Source organism: Drosophila suzukii, chromosome 3 (assembly GCF_043229965.1).
Source record: "Drosophila suzukii chromosome 3, CBGP_Dsuzu_IsoJpt1.0, whole genome shotgun sequence".
NCBI classification, from domain to species: domain Eukaryota; kingdom Metazoa; phylum Arthropoda; class Insecta; order Diptera; family Drosophilidae; genus Drosophila; species Drosophila suzukii.
Genome location: NC_092082.1, coordinates 18545137 through 18558087, shown reverse-complemented (window position 1 = coordinate 18558087; position 12951 = coordinate 18545137). Strand labels below are relative to the sequence as shown.

Sequence of the window (12951 nt, the reverse complement as noted above, 5' to 3'; positions counted from 1 at the left end):
CTTTAAGCGAAATTAAAACATTTCACCCCTCAGCAGGAGGTGACTTGAATATTCCGAGGCACTCAAATCTGTTCAAGTGGAATATCAATTTAGCCCTTAAACCGAAGGCAGAATAATATAACCTTGCCTTAGGTATATATATGTGGTTTTATATTTATTAATTGCAGTTTTTGTATATAACATTATTTTAAAAAGATATAAATATGTTTAAAAACCAAGTGGGGTCTTAAAAATAATGAAGGTTTAATATGAGGTCAAATTTTTCGTCCGCATGTTAAAGTAAATGTATGTTTTAAACTATACATTTTAATTTGAAGCGCTGACAAGAAAACGACCTTAAAAAATATAAATAAATAGTTATTCAATAGATTTCCTTTAAAGAAATTTAAATCTTTAACAATTTGTTATTAATGTTGGTATCAACGATTTATACTACATTTTGTTAGCTAATGAAATTTTAATATTTTCTTGAATAAGGAAGTAAATACCAATAGTAAAAGTTAAATTAAGACAATTATGCACAAATGACCAAAGACAGCTTTTCTCTGTGTTTGGTTCTAATTAATAATTTAAAACTGTCGCCTCCCCAGTTATTCAGAACACAATGCTTATCAGGTCCAGAGCACTATGTTCGCAGTGGTCCACGTAATCGGAGCAACCCAGGCCACGCGTGCCCGCATCGGAGGCCTCGTAAAGTCCATCCACGTGCTGCAGTTCCCGCTCCGCGGCACTCGTCGTTGGCCTACGAGGAATTGGGGGGAAAGGATTCCATAATTAGTGGCGACCCCTTAAAAGAACCGAGCTAGGGTAACCCACATGAATAGAATCTGAAACAGGCTGCCCACCAGACCGTTTTGGGCATCCAGGGGCGATTCGCTGACCTCGCAGATGGTTCGCAGCAGGCAGGCAGAGCCATTGAATCCATAGTGGGTCAGAAAGTTTATAATACTGCGGTAGAAGTCGTGGCGCCTGAAAGGAGGTGGAGACCCCACCGAACGACGCCTCACCTCGTTGTCCTCGTCCTTTAAAAACTCTCCTCCATCCTGGCGGGCGTTGATCGGAGTGACATTGCCTCCAACGCCCATGAAGTGATCATCCAGATCCCACTAAAATCGAGATATATAAATAAAAATAAAATTTCTTATTATTAAATTTTATTATTTAATAAAAATGTTAACCTAACTTACCCTATCGATCCATTGATTGTAGGAATCGTTGGAAGGCAGTGCATAGTTGGACTCAAAGTTGAAGGCCATATACACATTTTTGGGCCCCAGATCCAAAGGAATAGCCACAGCAGCCAGCAACTAAAAAAAATCTCATAGATAATTTAGTTCTTTGCCAAGAGGTTCTCTTACAATACTCACACCAAAGGATCCCTGACGTGGAAACACTAGAAAACAGTTTACCAAGTGGAGTCCCAAAACCAAGACCACACCCAAAGAAAACTCCCAGTAAAAGGCAACCATCTTAACCCGAGCTCTGAGCCAACTAAATGCACTTTGCAAAGATTGCAGGTTGCACAAACGATGGGCGTCAGAATTGGCAGCTCCACTAATAAATGGGTGAGAAGTGGCTTACGGTACTGGTAAAGAAACCGGAATATGCAAGATTTACACAGTTACCACTTGACCCCGTCTCCATCCGATCTCCGTTGTCTTTACCATAAGGTGCTAATTGCTAGAATGTGTAACATTCTCGGCCGAGAAAGTCTTCTTTGCTCGATTGATGGAGCCGTTTTTATTGAGAAATCAAAATTAAAAATTCGTGAGCTTGAAAAAGAACACCCAGAACATGGATTAGTATCTTAAGGCCAGAGCTGGCATTAACACGCACTGAGATTGGCTCATGCGTAGAGGAAAATAAAAACAGAGAAATGAAATTTAGTATAGACATCATATGGGCCAGTTGCCTGATATACCAGGTGACGGCCTCCCTGGGCAGTCTCTCCAAGCATCAGAGGAGTAAGAGAGCTCCCATTCCCTGGCTTATATACCCCACCACATCTCCCACTCGTGTTATGGTAAATGAAATGAATTTCCTGAGCTAAACAACTATTACTAATGGATTATTTTCGACTACCAGTTCATTGGTGGTATAGGTATTCCGCTGGAGGATCTTAACTACGAGGCTGTGACCACCGGATATGTCCTGAAGGTAGAGTACTGGCTGCCCACCACTCCGGATGACCTGAGAACTCCCACAGCTCTGCCCCTCACACAAGTGGCCACGCCAGGAGTTACAGGAGCCAGAAAGCAGAGGAAACCCATGTTCGAGAACTTTCTGGTGGGAGTGGATGAGCTGGGCAAGAACACCAGGAAGCTACTGACCAGGACCAATAAGGTGCTGAGTAGCTATCGCTGGACAGTATACAAGGGGCTGGAAGGATTGGCCGATCGGTTGGGCTACCAGGGAAGGATTTGTGTGCTGAAAAGCATCTGCGAGGCGGCCGAGGAGCCCTTCCATTACACTAATGGACTTTTTGCTGATCTCTTGCATATACTACTCACGTAAGTGTGAAAAGGAAGATCCCTTAAAGTACTAAACCATCTAATAATAACCCCTATTTACAGACCCTCCTCGTCAGTGGACAAATTGTCAGAACACGCGGATAACGAGTATTATTATGCAGAAAAGGTGGGTCAATCGGGCGCTGGCTGTGATCGCGTCTTTAAGGAGTGTCGACTTAGTCTCCTCCAACACTTCAGTGAACTCCATCACAACCTGGACAAGATCTTATTTTGAGGCAATAAAGGAAGACGAAAATGATACCAAAACATTTGCTCAGTGTTCTTTGTGGTTAATGGGACTTGGTGAAAGAAACAAAAGACTGGTCTGCGTTGCGGAGTGCTAATTAAGAGAACGTGAACTTTTAGTGGAGCCCGAAAGCTCAAAGTGTCGTTTAAAATAATGGTCCCAATTCTGATCGTGACTCAAGTGTGCCATATTGCCTGCGGCTAATGACACTTTCGGTTTCCTAATTCTAGAAAGTAAGAAGCTTGAATCCATTGGATTTTAAAGTGAAATCATTTTTGCTTTTGCGAATTTAGTCAACGGTCTTTCTTCGAGCGGCGAGGTTTTTGTGCATTTACAAATATTTTTTAAGGACTTTATAATGAACGTCGGAATATCAGTGCTTTTGGCTATACGATTTTTACACGTTTTTGCAACTAACGCCTTTAATAATACTCAGAACTTTCATTCTGAGGGTGATATTTTAGTGCGAAAGGCCCGATGGCTGCCCTTGATTTATCCTAGATCAAATCCCACTCGATTACAGGTAAGTAAGCTGTAGGAACTTTTATGTTTTTAATATCATTAATTTTTATTTAATTTTAAAATGTAATTCTCAGATGATCGGTGGCTTTGGTATACCTGCAGAGGATCTTAAACTAGAATCTGTGATTACGGGTTATGTTCTCAAGGCCCAGTATTACTTGCCCTATTCCGTCAAGCAATTAAGGACCAAGAATGTTCATGAAATCTCTGAGAAAGGAAGGCTTTTGGGGAATGCCACAGTCTTCGATAGGGTCATGCAGATGTCCGAACAAAAACTGGGCCTGGATCCCGATATCCTTCAGCAGGATCTCCAGGCCCTGGGCAGTTATCGCTGGTCGGTCTACGAGGCTTTCACTGCCCTGGCCATCCGCATGAAGCTCAATGGCAGAGTCTGCGTCCTGAAGAGCATCTGCGAAAGTTCCGCGGCTCCCTTCGACGATCGAAATGGTTTGCTGGGCGAAGTGCTTCATATCCTGCTCACGTGAGTTTATGATCGTGGGATCGACTTTATGTTGAACCTCTCCATCGCCCTTTTAGGCCCTCCAGTTCGGTGGATCCCCTGTCGGAGCACTCGGACAACGATTACCTGCAGGCTGAGCGACTGGGAGCAGCTGGTGGCGATTGTGATCAGATGTATCCGAGGTGTCCCAAGAGCCTGCTGGAGCACTTTAGCGATGTTCATCATCTGGGCAGCGAGTTCCTCAGCATGCTGGGTTGATATGGAAAATAACTACAGCAATGAATTTGTGATATTTATATTAAATAGTTGATTGTAAAATATTTTTCAGTTTTGATGTGCTTTTGGTTATTATAGTGTAGAGGAGAGGATAATTTTATTAAATATCTAATGTGTTTTACTTTTGAAAAGTGTGTTTTAATATGCTTTAATTTTGTAAAAAACATTTTTGAATAGTTTCTGATGTTAAGAAGATTATCTTACAAAATGTTGTAATATAATTCTTAATATTTGCTTTTTATAAGATCTTTAGGGATATATCTCCCCAACGTATTTTGCAGGTAAATTAGAAGATTGCCGACTTCCGAAGAGCCCTTCTCGACTCTGAGAACAGTCGAGGCCCTCGGCACTTCCTCTCCGGTTGATTTCATCGGCAAGGGCGTGAAATTTATGCAAATATCCACATAATAACTCTTTTTGTTCTCCTGTCCTGGCCTCATCATCATCTTTGGATATTTCTCCACGCTCGGGTGGTCTTTTCTCCTCTCCGGCTATCAAAGCGTACGCATCTCCCTATCTCTTTAGGGCCTATTGTCTTCTAATTCAATAATTACAGCCCGAGCTTTGGCTACCGGGGAATGTTTTGGGACTGAGACCCACCACCGTCTTGGGATCCGTACTACCTGGGTACAAATAGGCGTTTAAATGCAAATGTCTGCGCTGTAATTAATACGCATAATACGCGTATTATGCTAATGCCAATGTCATAATGACTCGAGGAAACCCGAAAAGAAAGACGAAAATATGCATTTCACACTCGGCCTGTGGATTTGGGCTCAGTCATATATTCATCACTGGCGGTCTGCATAGTTAATGCCCTTACGTACTAATTAGCTTTGACAAAATACACAACAGAAAACAAAGCTACTAAAAATTAGTAGCCAAGCCGTTCGGGGAGGGGACTTTCTCTAATGAAGCTCCAGTTCCCAGACGAAGACAGAGGCACTTGTCTGCGATGACAAAGTTCCGATAAGAGCTGGAATATATTTTGACAGGAGTCAGCAGTCGTCTGGGTCCAGAGTTACGTAGATCGAGATCAAGGGGGATCCTAAACATAAACTAGAGGCGAGATGCACCTTTCACAATTTTCATGTTGTGATTACCTTTAACCCCTTTACGGTCTACAGATCCCCAGTGTTTATTTTTCGAGATGGACGGGGGAAGGGCAATAATTTTCATTTTCATTGCCTTTCTTTGGAAACAATTTGTAGGAACATGCAACTTAACGAAGTAATCAGAGGCCAACTCGGGGGGATGGGGGCCAGATGCTTATCCGATGGCAGAGAGCCAGGCAGCCAGCCATCCAGCCAGCGACAACTATTTTATGGCCTTATGTGAGTGGAGGATGCTGGGGCACTCGGTCGCTTTATATGGCTGGGATTGCTATTTTTGGTAACCCTTTTGCTGCCTCCGGGCACAAAAGTGGGTTACAGTCAGTCCCCCCGGTCTGGAATTTATGCTGCGTAATAATTCTTGGCCCACAACTAAGTTGGTAAAAACAATGTAACAAATTGTTGTGCTCGTACCTGGAGGAGCTGCGTATGCAAATTCACCGACTGGAAATGCCAGCTATGTCAGGGTTGCCACAAATGGGGTGGACACTGGTGACCCCGACCCCGTGACCACCGACCACAAACTAACCCACTGCCACCCATTAATTTCCCATCAACGGGTTTTTACGGGGCTTTATCTCTCAATTCGAAATGACTTTCGATGGCATTTCCACTTGATCTATATCGCTACTCAAGTTTAACGGCCACAAAGTCTCCCCCTAAGGGAACCATAAAATTACGTAGATCCTATCGGAGATTTCGTATATTTCATGCTAATTAAAACGCCCAGATATTTGTTTAGCGATAAACAATAATTAATTGTGCTTATTTCTTTTTCTGTTCTCCACCTGCTTCCTCCCATTCAAAGTTCCACTGATTGAGTTGTATCTATGTGGAATCAGTTTCAGTTGGTTTGGGGCGCAATAAACCAAATCAAACCGTGGGATGGAGCCCTTTGGCCACTCAACTCCCCCACCGCCGCCATGACGTATGCACATTGTCATCATAACTCTGGCCATTGTCTCTGATTCCGACTCCCAGATAGATGTGTATTTCTTCTTCGCCTCGCATAATGCCGTCTGGGGGACGAGTCTGTTTTTGCGAGGGCGTGTGTGTGAACTGCAGTTTATTATTTAAACAACGTGACTAAATTTACGTAGTGCCAAAGGAGAGCGAGACTCTGGGAGGGAAAACACCCGCAGGTGGTAAAACAATAATAGTAAATGTTTGCACAATGGAACCCAGCCGTATAGGGGAAATAATAAGCTAAATAATGGATGCCTAAAATTAAATTTTGGGCCAGCGAAATTGGTGGGGTTACAAATAATATTATGGAAATAATGGGCAGCGAAATTAGTGGGGTTAAAAATAATATTAAGGAAATCATGATCATGATGGATGTCATGGGCTTTGAAATATATATATTTTTTAGGGTGTCGAGACTTAAGAGAACTTGTTTAACTCTTCAATAATGTCTTACAAAGGAGTTTATATATATATTTTAAAAAATTAATCTTACATTTTATTCAATGGTTATGTATAATAATAATGTTATTTGAAGTTTTAGAAAGAGTCTTCAAACATTTTTAAAATCCGTGTTTTATTATAAAAAAAAGGTATTATTATTATAACTTCTGGTAAGAATCTTTTGTTAAGAATATTTGAAATTTTTCCTCCAAAGTTATATGTTTTGCTCCACTGTGCATAGCTGCGGCTTGGCATATGCAAAGTGAGCGTGGCTTTGGCCCCAGACAATTTTCGCATGATAAATCGTTAAAGGAGTATGAAAAAAACCCGCGAATTGTAACTGAAATAACATACAAAAAGCGAACGGGGGGCAAAAGTGCGATGAAGGAGAGAAGATAGCAAGGGGGCCGAACTGGTAGGGTGGCACCTGACCCCTAACCCCCGCCCCTGTCTTTTGTTTATGCAAAAAGCTTCGCGGAATTGGCGCTACGTACGTGCCAAAGCATTTCATGGTCTGGCAACTTAATTCACCAGGATGCCCCCCCTTGCAACCATAACCATATGCTAGGTGCCCCCCTTCAGTACGCCACCCATGCTCCAGTTCCATGCGGGTTCCATTTCCATTCATCTTCTGTTTGCCGGTGTCTGTGCTAGTGTTTGTTTTCCGCGGTACCCAACCTCCATCCTCAGCTTTTCTCTGGCGCTCACGTGTAAACTTTCTCAAATAAATCATTAAAAGCTGCGCAGCAGCCGCAGCACATTGACATTGTCAGAAGCTTTGCACCCACTCAGGGGACAAGGCCCCTTTGGAGCCCCTTTTTGAAGACCCTGTCTTTCTATCTTCCGGCCTCCATATTTCGGAAGGCCGCCCTTTTGATAGCAATCAACGGGGGAGAGCTCATTGTGAGTGCTCAAGTCCCCGACTCATCCTCCTCCGAAGCTCAGGTGCATCTATTCATAGATCCTTTGGATTCCTTCATAAAGCGCCGTGCCATTGCACTCACCTTTTATCAACGGGGTGGTGTGTGTGAAGAGGTTAGTTAGTGGCACTTTAGCGCTAAAGTTTATACATAAATTTGTCATTGGCATTCAGTTGCCTCGCATCTCTTCCATCTGGCCCCTACATCATGTGTGCACTTTCCTGCACAGAGGGAAAAAGCCAAGCCAGATGCGAATAAGGTCAGCCAGAGGTCAACTTAAATATAATATGCACTATACTTTTATAATTAGCAAGCATTATTTCTATATGAAATCAAATATTTCCATAAAAATGAAGTCTAAAAGATGATCAATAAAGAATTATGTAAAATTGGATCGTTAAAAAGATTTAACTTGTGAATGATATTTTACGTACTTTTTTATAACATATGACTAAAAAATGTATTAAAATTTAAATTACACATTTTTTGAAATTTATATAGCGCTTTTTCCCTGTGTACACCTTGGGCAAACATATGTCTGGGCCTTTCTTCGTGCAGCTTTTCATGGCTATGCATTCAGGTTGTGTTTTCCTTTGATATTACTTTAGACTTCCTTTTTGGGGTGGCGCCTTTTAATTAAATCGAAAGACTTCCTTGGAAAACCCTGTGCACCCGTGCTGCCACCTTAACAACTCATTTTTCATGCGCGGTGCCACCCTTGTTCGCATAATAATTTACAAGAAATCTGTTATTGTCTTATTAAGAGCGGAACTTGGCCCAGGCGCCATATGGCGTCAGATGCTTGGCAAATTGAGTGATCGTCGATGACTTGGCACCTTCCCAAAAATCCAAAAACCGCATCGCGACATGAACATAAATAAATAATCGAAATGGAAAAGCGTGGCGAATGGCCCACAGCTGTGGCCGGGAAAATTCAAGGGCGGGGAGTCGAGCAATTTGCAATGCCCTTGCTCATCCAGTTTTATTGCACAATCAAGTGCTGCAGTTGCAAAGAGGGCGCCGCCACGCCCACTTCACGCATCGGGCCCACACACACCTTTGAACGTTAAATGTGCCGCACTTCACACCCATCTCCTAGAATCTAGAGCTGTTAACACTGAGGGAAAATGGTGTAGTTGTATGAAACCATTACTTTTATGTTTAAGAACGGTGTTAATAAGAAATCTTTTCTAAAGACTGATCGTTACACTTATAACCTAAGAAAATTCCTAATCCTTTTTATAAGGATATTTTTGAATTATAATAAAGTTAGATTATTTTTTTGAATAATTTTTAAAAAAATTTCTAAATTTCTAATACCTTAAAAATGTTAACTTTAAAATATAAAAAAAAATGTTTGAGTTCCCTTTTAAATTTAAATAAAAGACCCTGAATCGTAGATGACAGTATAGGAAATATGTTTTAGGAATGGTATAAGTTATTTATAAAGTGTGAAAAGTTCCAGTGTGATTATCTAATTTTACAAAACTTTTTGTTGAGTGTCGAAGGAGATTCACAAATAGATACTGTAGCATGATTCGGGGAATGGTTTTCGATGGACTGAAGGGCAGGGCCATGAGAATGGGAATGACTGTGCCTAATGCGCGGTCTGCACTTGAGTTCTGTTTGCTCAAGTTCAGCCGCTGTTCATCTCATCATCGCGCCATCGATGCTGGCTGAAATAAATTAAGAATTTTAATGCGGAAAAACAAAGGGAATAGACATAGAGAGAGTTCCAGAGACCCGGAGACCCACGGCCGAGACACGACTTCATGCTTAATCAAAATGTGTTGTAGGGCAGCGCCTCTCTCTCGCCCGATGGATCGCGGATCCTTTGAACTGCCGACAGCCACCGTAATATTTAAACCAGATCAGATGAGATCAGTTCCATTCGCCGACTCTAGCCCATTCTTCGATTCCTCTTTGGGAGTCTCTCCGGTTTTGTTCTGGGTAAAATTATCACAGCCCCGCTAATGAAAGGGCAAACGAATGAAATTTTAACGAGCCCACGAAGGAGCCGGAGAGTCCTGCGGCAGGACCTCCTGGGTTGATTGTCCCTAAAAGGTGATAACGCCGCCATCAGTCCGCCTTGCGAGCCCCTTCCCAGGGTTGCGTAACGAATGGGATCAGGAGTTTATATTCCTTTGTCGATTATTAACGTCTTTTTAGCGTTTGGGCCTGGGAAATATATCCTAATACATTCCTCTTGCCTGGTGAAGGGTATACAAAGAAAGAGTCTTTGGAAAACTGGTAATTTATGCATTACTTCCTGGTAAAAAATTTTAAATTCTAAAAATATTAAGGAATTGCTCATTAAATCCAGTTACAGAGTACAGTCAAGGAGTCTGAGATATATTTAAGACTCTGTTTAAATTAATAATTTGTATTGATTGTGTTGGGAATATTTTAATTCTTAACTTTCTTTCCTTCTTCGCAACTTTCTAGAACAAGACTTATCAAATTGAACACATTATATTTCCATATATCAAATATTTTGACTGTTACTAATATTAGAAAGCATAGATCTTAAGATATTTTATCATAAGAATTCCTTATAAAACATTTTAATGTCCCAATTCCTACTAAATTGCCCCGTATTATGTACTTCAGTCGAAATAATGAGCTAAATTAGAAATGATTTGAGCCTAAAAGGATAATGTTCCTTTAATTCCCATTAAGTTAGTTTGTCATTGATATCAAACCAAACCGAACTCATGACTGATTCAAGGCAGGTCCCATCCAGCTCCTTAAGGAACCTGACTCCCAAAACAAAACTTTGACTATCTAGCCGCATAATGTGAGGTAACTCACACCAGCCGACATTAGCAACTTCTCCAGCTCATTATCATAGCTCGTCTCGGAGGTTGGGTTTCCCGTCATCACGACGACATCCATCAGCTTCAGCGTAATCATTACCGACATATGTTACTGGAAACTTATCTCCAGACTCGCACCGCCGACTGAAAATTATCACACTTGGGATTAGCTGGAAGAGCGTTTAGCATGTAACACCAGCTCGAAGAAGGAAAACTTCCGCCCGGCGGCGTAAATCTTTGGCAAACATTTGTCCAACACCTACGCAACAAAAGAGCGTATGCAGATGTCGCCGTCTTGAATATATATTTATTTATAAGCGAGGCCTGCGATAAGGATGCTGCTAAAGTCCTGATCCCGACAATTTGTATCCACCCAGATAAGAGGATGCGCGGCGAGGTGTTAGTTCCTTCGGCCTGCGGTTGCTCTGCGGCATGGCTGGGGTGTGATATTTGACAGTCCAAAATGATAAGAATTATTTACATTTTTTTTAATGGGTGCTCTGGTATGTGCCGCTCATTCTTCACGCGGTAATTTTTCTCATTAAAAGTTGCGGCCGCCAGTGAAAATTGTTGTCATTTAAAACATTTTTTTCGGGTTCCCTGGTCTCAATGTGTGTGTATGTGGGGCCAGCGGCAAATAATTACCAGGACGTTTAAGCCACTCAGCCGAGCGTTGTGAAAATTCATAATATCCAGCACTCAGCCTCTGAGAGGGATTTTTTTTTTTCGGTTGCTGAATGGCTGTTCCGGGCACTTGCGGGTGGCATTTTGCGCATAAATCCTTTCATTCCGTTGGGTTCAGACTCAGACACAAAAAAATGGTGGAATATATACGTATACGTATAATGGGAGAAAGGATGTGTTTGCTCGTGGGTTATTGTTTGGCACACTCGCACAGGGATAGGGAGGAGCGTACATAATTAAGCTGTCGAGGATTATTTTGATGTGTCACAGGACGACATCATCAGGCAGCAGCAGCTGATGATAGCCGGAGGTCCTTTGGGGGGGCCCCTCCAACCTCATTTAAGCCAACTTTTGTTTGCTGAGAAGTCCAACAGCTGAACATTCAAAACGAAATGAAATTTCAGGGAAATGGAGTTGGGGGGTGGACATTCTCGCGATCATTTCATGGAATTTAATCTTTCTTTTTTTCTGTTGAGGTGTTAGTTGCTGAGGCTACTTTAAGGCAAGTTCCTAAGACCATCAGCCGAATCGGTCGTAAAGATCGGGCTCAGACAAAGCTTACCAAATCAATAACAATTTTTCACAACTTCTCTTCTTCGCAGCTAAATAACAAATTTCCCCCTTTTGTTACAACAAACAAAGAGTTCTCCCGATGGGCCAAAGAATGATATTTATGTTGTCGTTTATGTAAAAACCACAAATGGAAAAAGACGAGCGCTCTAACATGCGTGTAAATTATAATGCGAATCAAGCAAAGTGACTGAGAAGTTGGCTGCGGAGCGTAAATTAAATAATTCCTTTGTTGGCACCCGTGCGGCATTTGCATAAGACGCATAAAAGACGAATTCTGTCAGCGGGAAGCCCGAAAAACCAGTCCAAAGACCCAACCTTAGACACTCCGACGACCTATTGAACCCCGCCCGGGGTTGGGTGAAAGACTTGGGCTCAGCCCAGCTCAGAGCTGTTTAAATTTCATTAGCTGCAGGAAAGAAAGAGCCCAAACTGAAATGAACCAGGCCGAACCCATTGGAAATGCTAATGAAGGAGTGTCTTTGGGGAGCCAACTACTACCTGGTCACCTGCCAAATGCAAGGCAACACTTTTGTCACCTTCCGCCGGCCGACAAAGAATCTTTGCTTTTTTTTTCGAACCGGTCAGGATCGAAATGCACACGCATCCGTAATGAGTTTGGCCTGGGGCCAAGTCAGCACTACTTTGATTTCGAATTAAATGTTAATAAGTTCAACTCTTTGGCACTCTTAGGATCGCACTCGACCCGATTGTTTGGCTTTCCCTCGAGGGCGGAAATGTGGCCACCATTTAAATGCTAAGCAGGCGGGCGAAGGGCACCACTCTGTCTCGGAATGTTACGAGTTTATACTCGTAAAATCGGATAAATTATTCCTGTGCCTGAAATGTGCACTCTATAGTTTCCGGCTTTCGAGCGGATGAAAAGCCCATATAGATAAGAGCTATGAAAAATCGAAGATCTCTTTTCTAGCTGTCTAAATATTTGTGGAGCAGCTTGGATTTCATTCAAAGTGTTCATTTCTCTTACTAGATTTGTTGGGGCTGTAAAGATCGTTTTACGCTGGGGAAAAAGTCGTTAAATTGAAAGCCAATCGGGAGCTTACCTAAAGAAATCTGGCTTCCAAGGAAGTTTACAATACAGCTTAGCCTCTGTTGTAATAAATGTGGTTGGTCTTTATTCTGGGAAACATAAACCTTTTATTGAGTGGTATATAGAATGACTCATACAGGCAACACTACATTGGAATTTCTTAAGTTGTCCATTTTATCAAAATAAAAATTATAGGATGGATTTAACTTCGCCTTATAAAGAAAACATTGTTAGGAAATAAGAAACTAGAAATTTATTAAAATGCTTTTATATAAGTATATATTGCTTTTCAAATTGATTTTTATCCCCTTAAAAATACCTCTATAGTTTCTTACCCTTTCTCAAAACCACTTAACCTTGGAGTCCAGACTAGGTT

The 12951-nt window shown here is 41.8% G+C and overlaps 3 protein-coding genes across 3 annotated transcripts; 2 read left to right on the top strand and 1 right to left on the bottom strand.

Moving 5' to 3' along the window:
• Nucleotides 1-519: 519 nt before the first annotated feature.
• Nucleotides 520-1660, bottom strand: LOC108006144 (uncharacterized). The gene is made up of 4 exons (XM_036814865.3): nucleotides 1368-1660; nucleotides 1188-1307; nucleotides 817-1106; nucleotides 520-742 (listed from the first exon to the last, which is right to left on the bottom strand). The coding sequence occupies exons 1-4, from the start codon at nucleotides 1467-1469 to the stop codon at nucleotides 595-597; spliced, it is 660 nt and encodes a 219-aa protein (XP_036670760.3). The 5' UTR covers nucleotides 1470-1660; the 3' UTR covers nucleotides 520-594.
• LOC108011267 (uncharacterized) lies at nucleotides 1661-2777 on the top strand. The gene is made up of 3 exons (XM_017076375.4): nucleotides 1661-2023; nucleotides 2086-2510; nucleotides 2574-2777. Exons 1-3 carry the CDS (start codon nucleotides 1877-1879, stop codon nucleotides 2743-2745), a joined length of 744 nt encoding a protein of 247 aa, XP_016931864.2. The 5' UTR covers nucleotides 1661-1876; the 3' UTR covers nucleotides 2746-2777.
• Nucleotides 2778-2893: 116 nt separating this feature from the next.
• On the top strand, nucleotides 2894-4012 carry LOC108006707 (uncharacterized). Its single transcript, XM_017070246.4, has 3 exons — nucleotides 2894-3280; nucleotides 3354-3760; nucleotides 3817-4012. Exons 1-3 carry the CDS (start codon nucleotides 3116-3118, stop codon nucleotides 3995-3997), a joined length of 753 nt encoding a protein of 250 aa, XP_016925735.4. The 5' UTR covers nucleotides 2894-3115; the 3' UTR covers nucleotides 3998-4012.
• The last annotated feature ends 8939 nt before the right edge of the window (nucleotides 4013-12951 follow it).

Bases quoted from the DNA above. Each gene is read 5' to 3' on its own strand.
- LOC108006144 (XM_036814865.3), bottom strand. From the start codon at position 1,469: ATGGTTGCCTTTTACTGGGAGTTTTCTTTGGGTGTGGTCTTGGTTTTG. The intron at 1,308-1,367 runs GTGAGTATTGTA...GATTTTTTTTAG, and splicing joins CACGTCAGGGATCCTTTGGT to TTGCTGGCTGCTGTGGCTAT. The intron at 743-816 runs GTGGGTTACCCT...AATTCCTCGTAG, and splicing joins CTGTTTCAGATTCTATTCAT to GCCAACGACGAGTGCCGCGG.
- LOC108011267 (XM_017076375.4), top strand. From the start codon at position 1,877: ATGAAATTTAGTATAGACATCATATGGGCCAGTTGCCTGATATACCAG. The intron at 2,024-2,085 runs GTAAATGAAATG...TTCGACTACCAG, and splicing joins CATCTCCCACTCGTGTTATG to TTCATTGGTGGTATAGGTAT. The intron at 2,511-2,573 runs GTAAGTGTGAAA...CCCTATTTACAG, and splicing joins CTCTTGCATATACTACTCAC to ACCCTCCTCGTCAGTGGACA.
- LOC108006707 (XM_017070246.4), top strand. From the start codon at position 3,116: ATGAACGTCGGAATATCAGTGCTTTTGGCTATACGATTTTTACACGTT. The intron at 3,281-3,353 runs GTAAGTAAGCTG...TGTAATTCTCAG, and splicing joins CAAATCCCACTCGATTACAG to ATGATCGGTGGCTTTGGTAT. The intron at 3,761-3,816 runs GTGAGTTTATGA...TCGCCCTTTTAG, and splicing joins GTGCTTCATATCCTGCTCAC to GCCCTCCAGTTCGGTGGATC.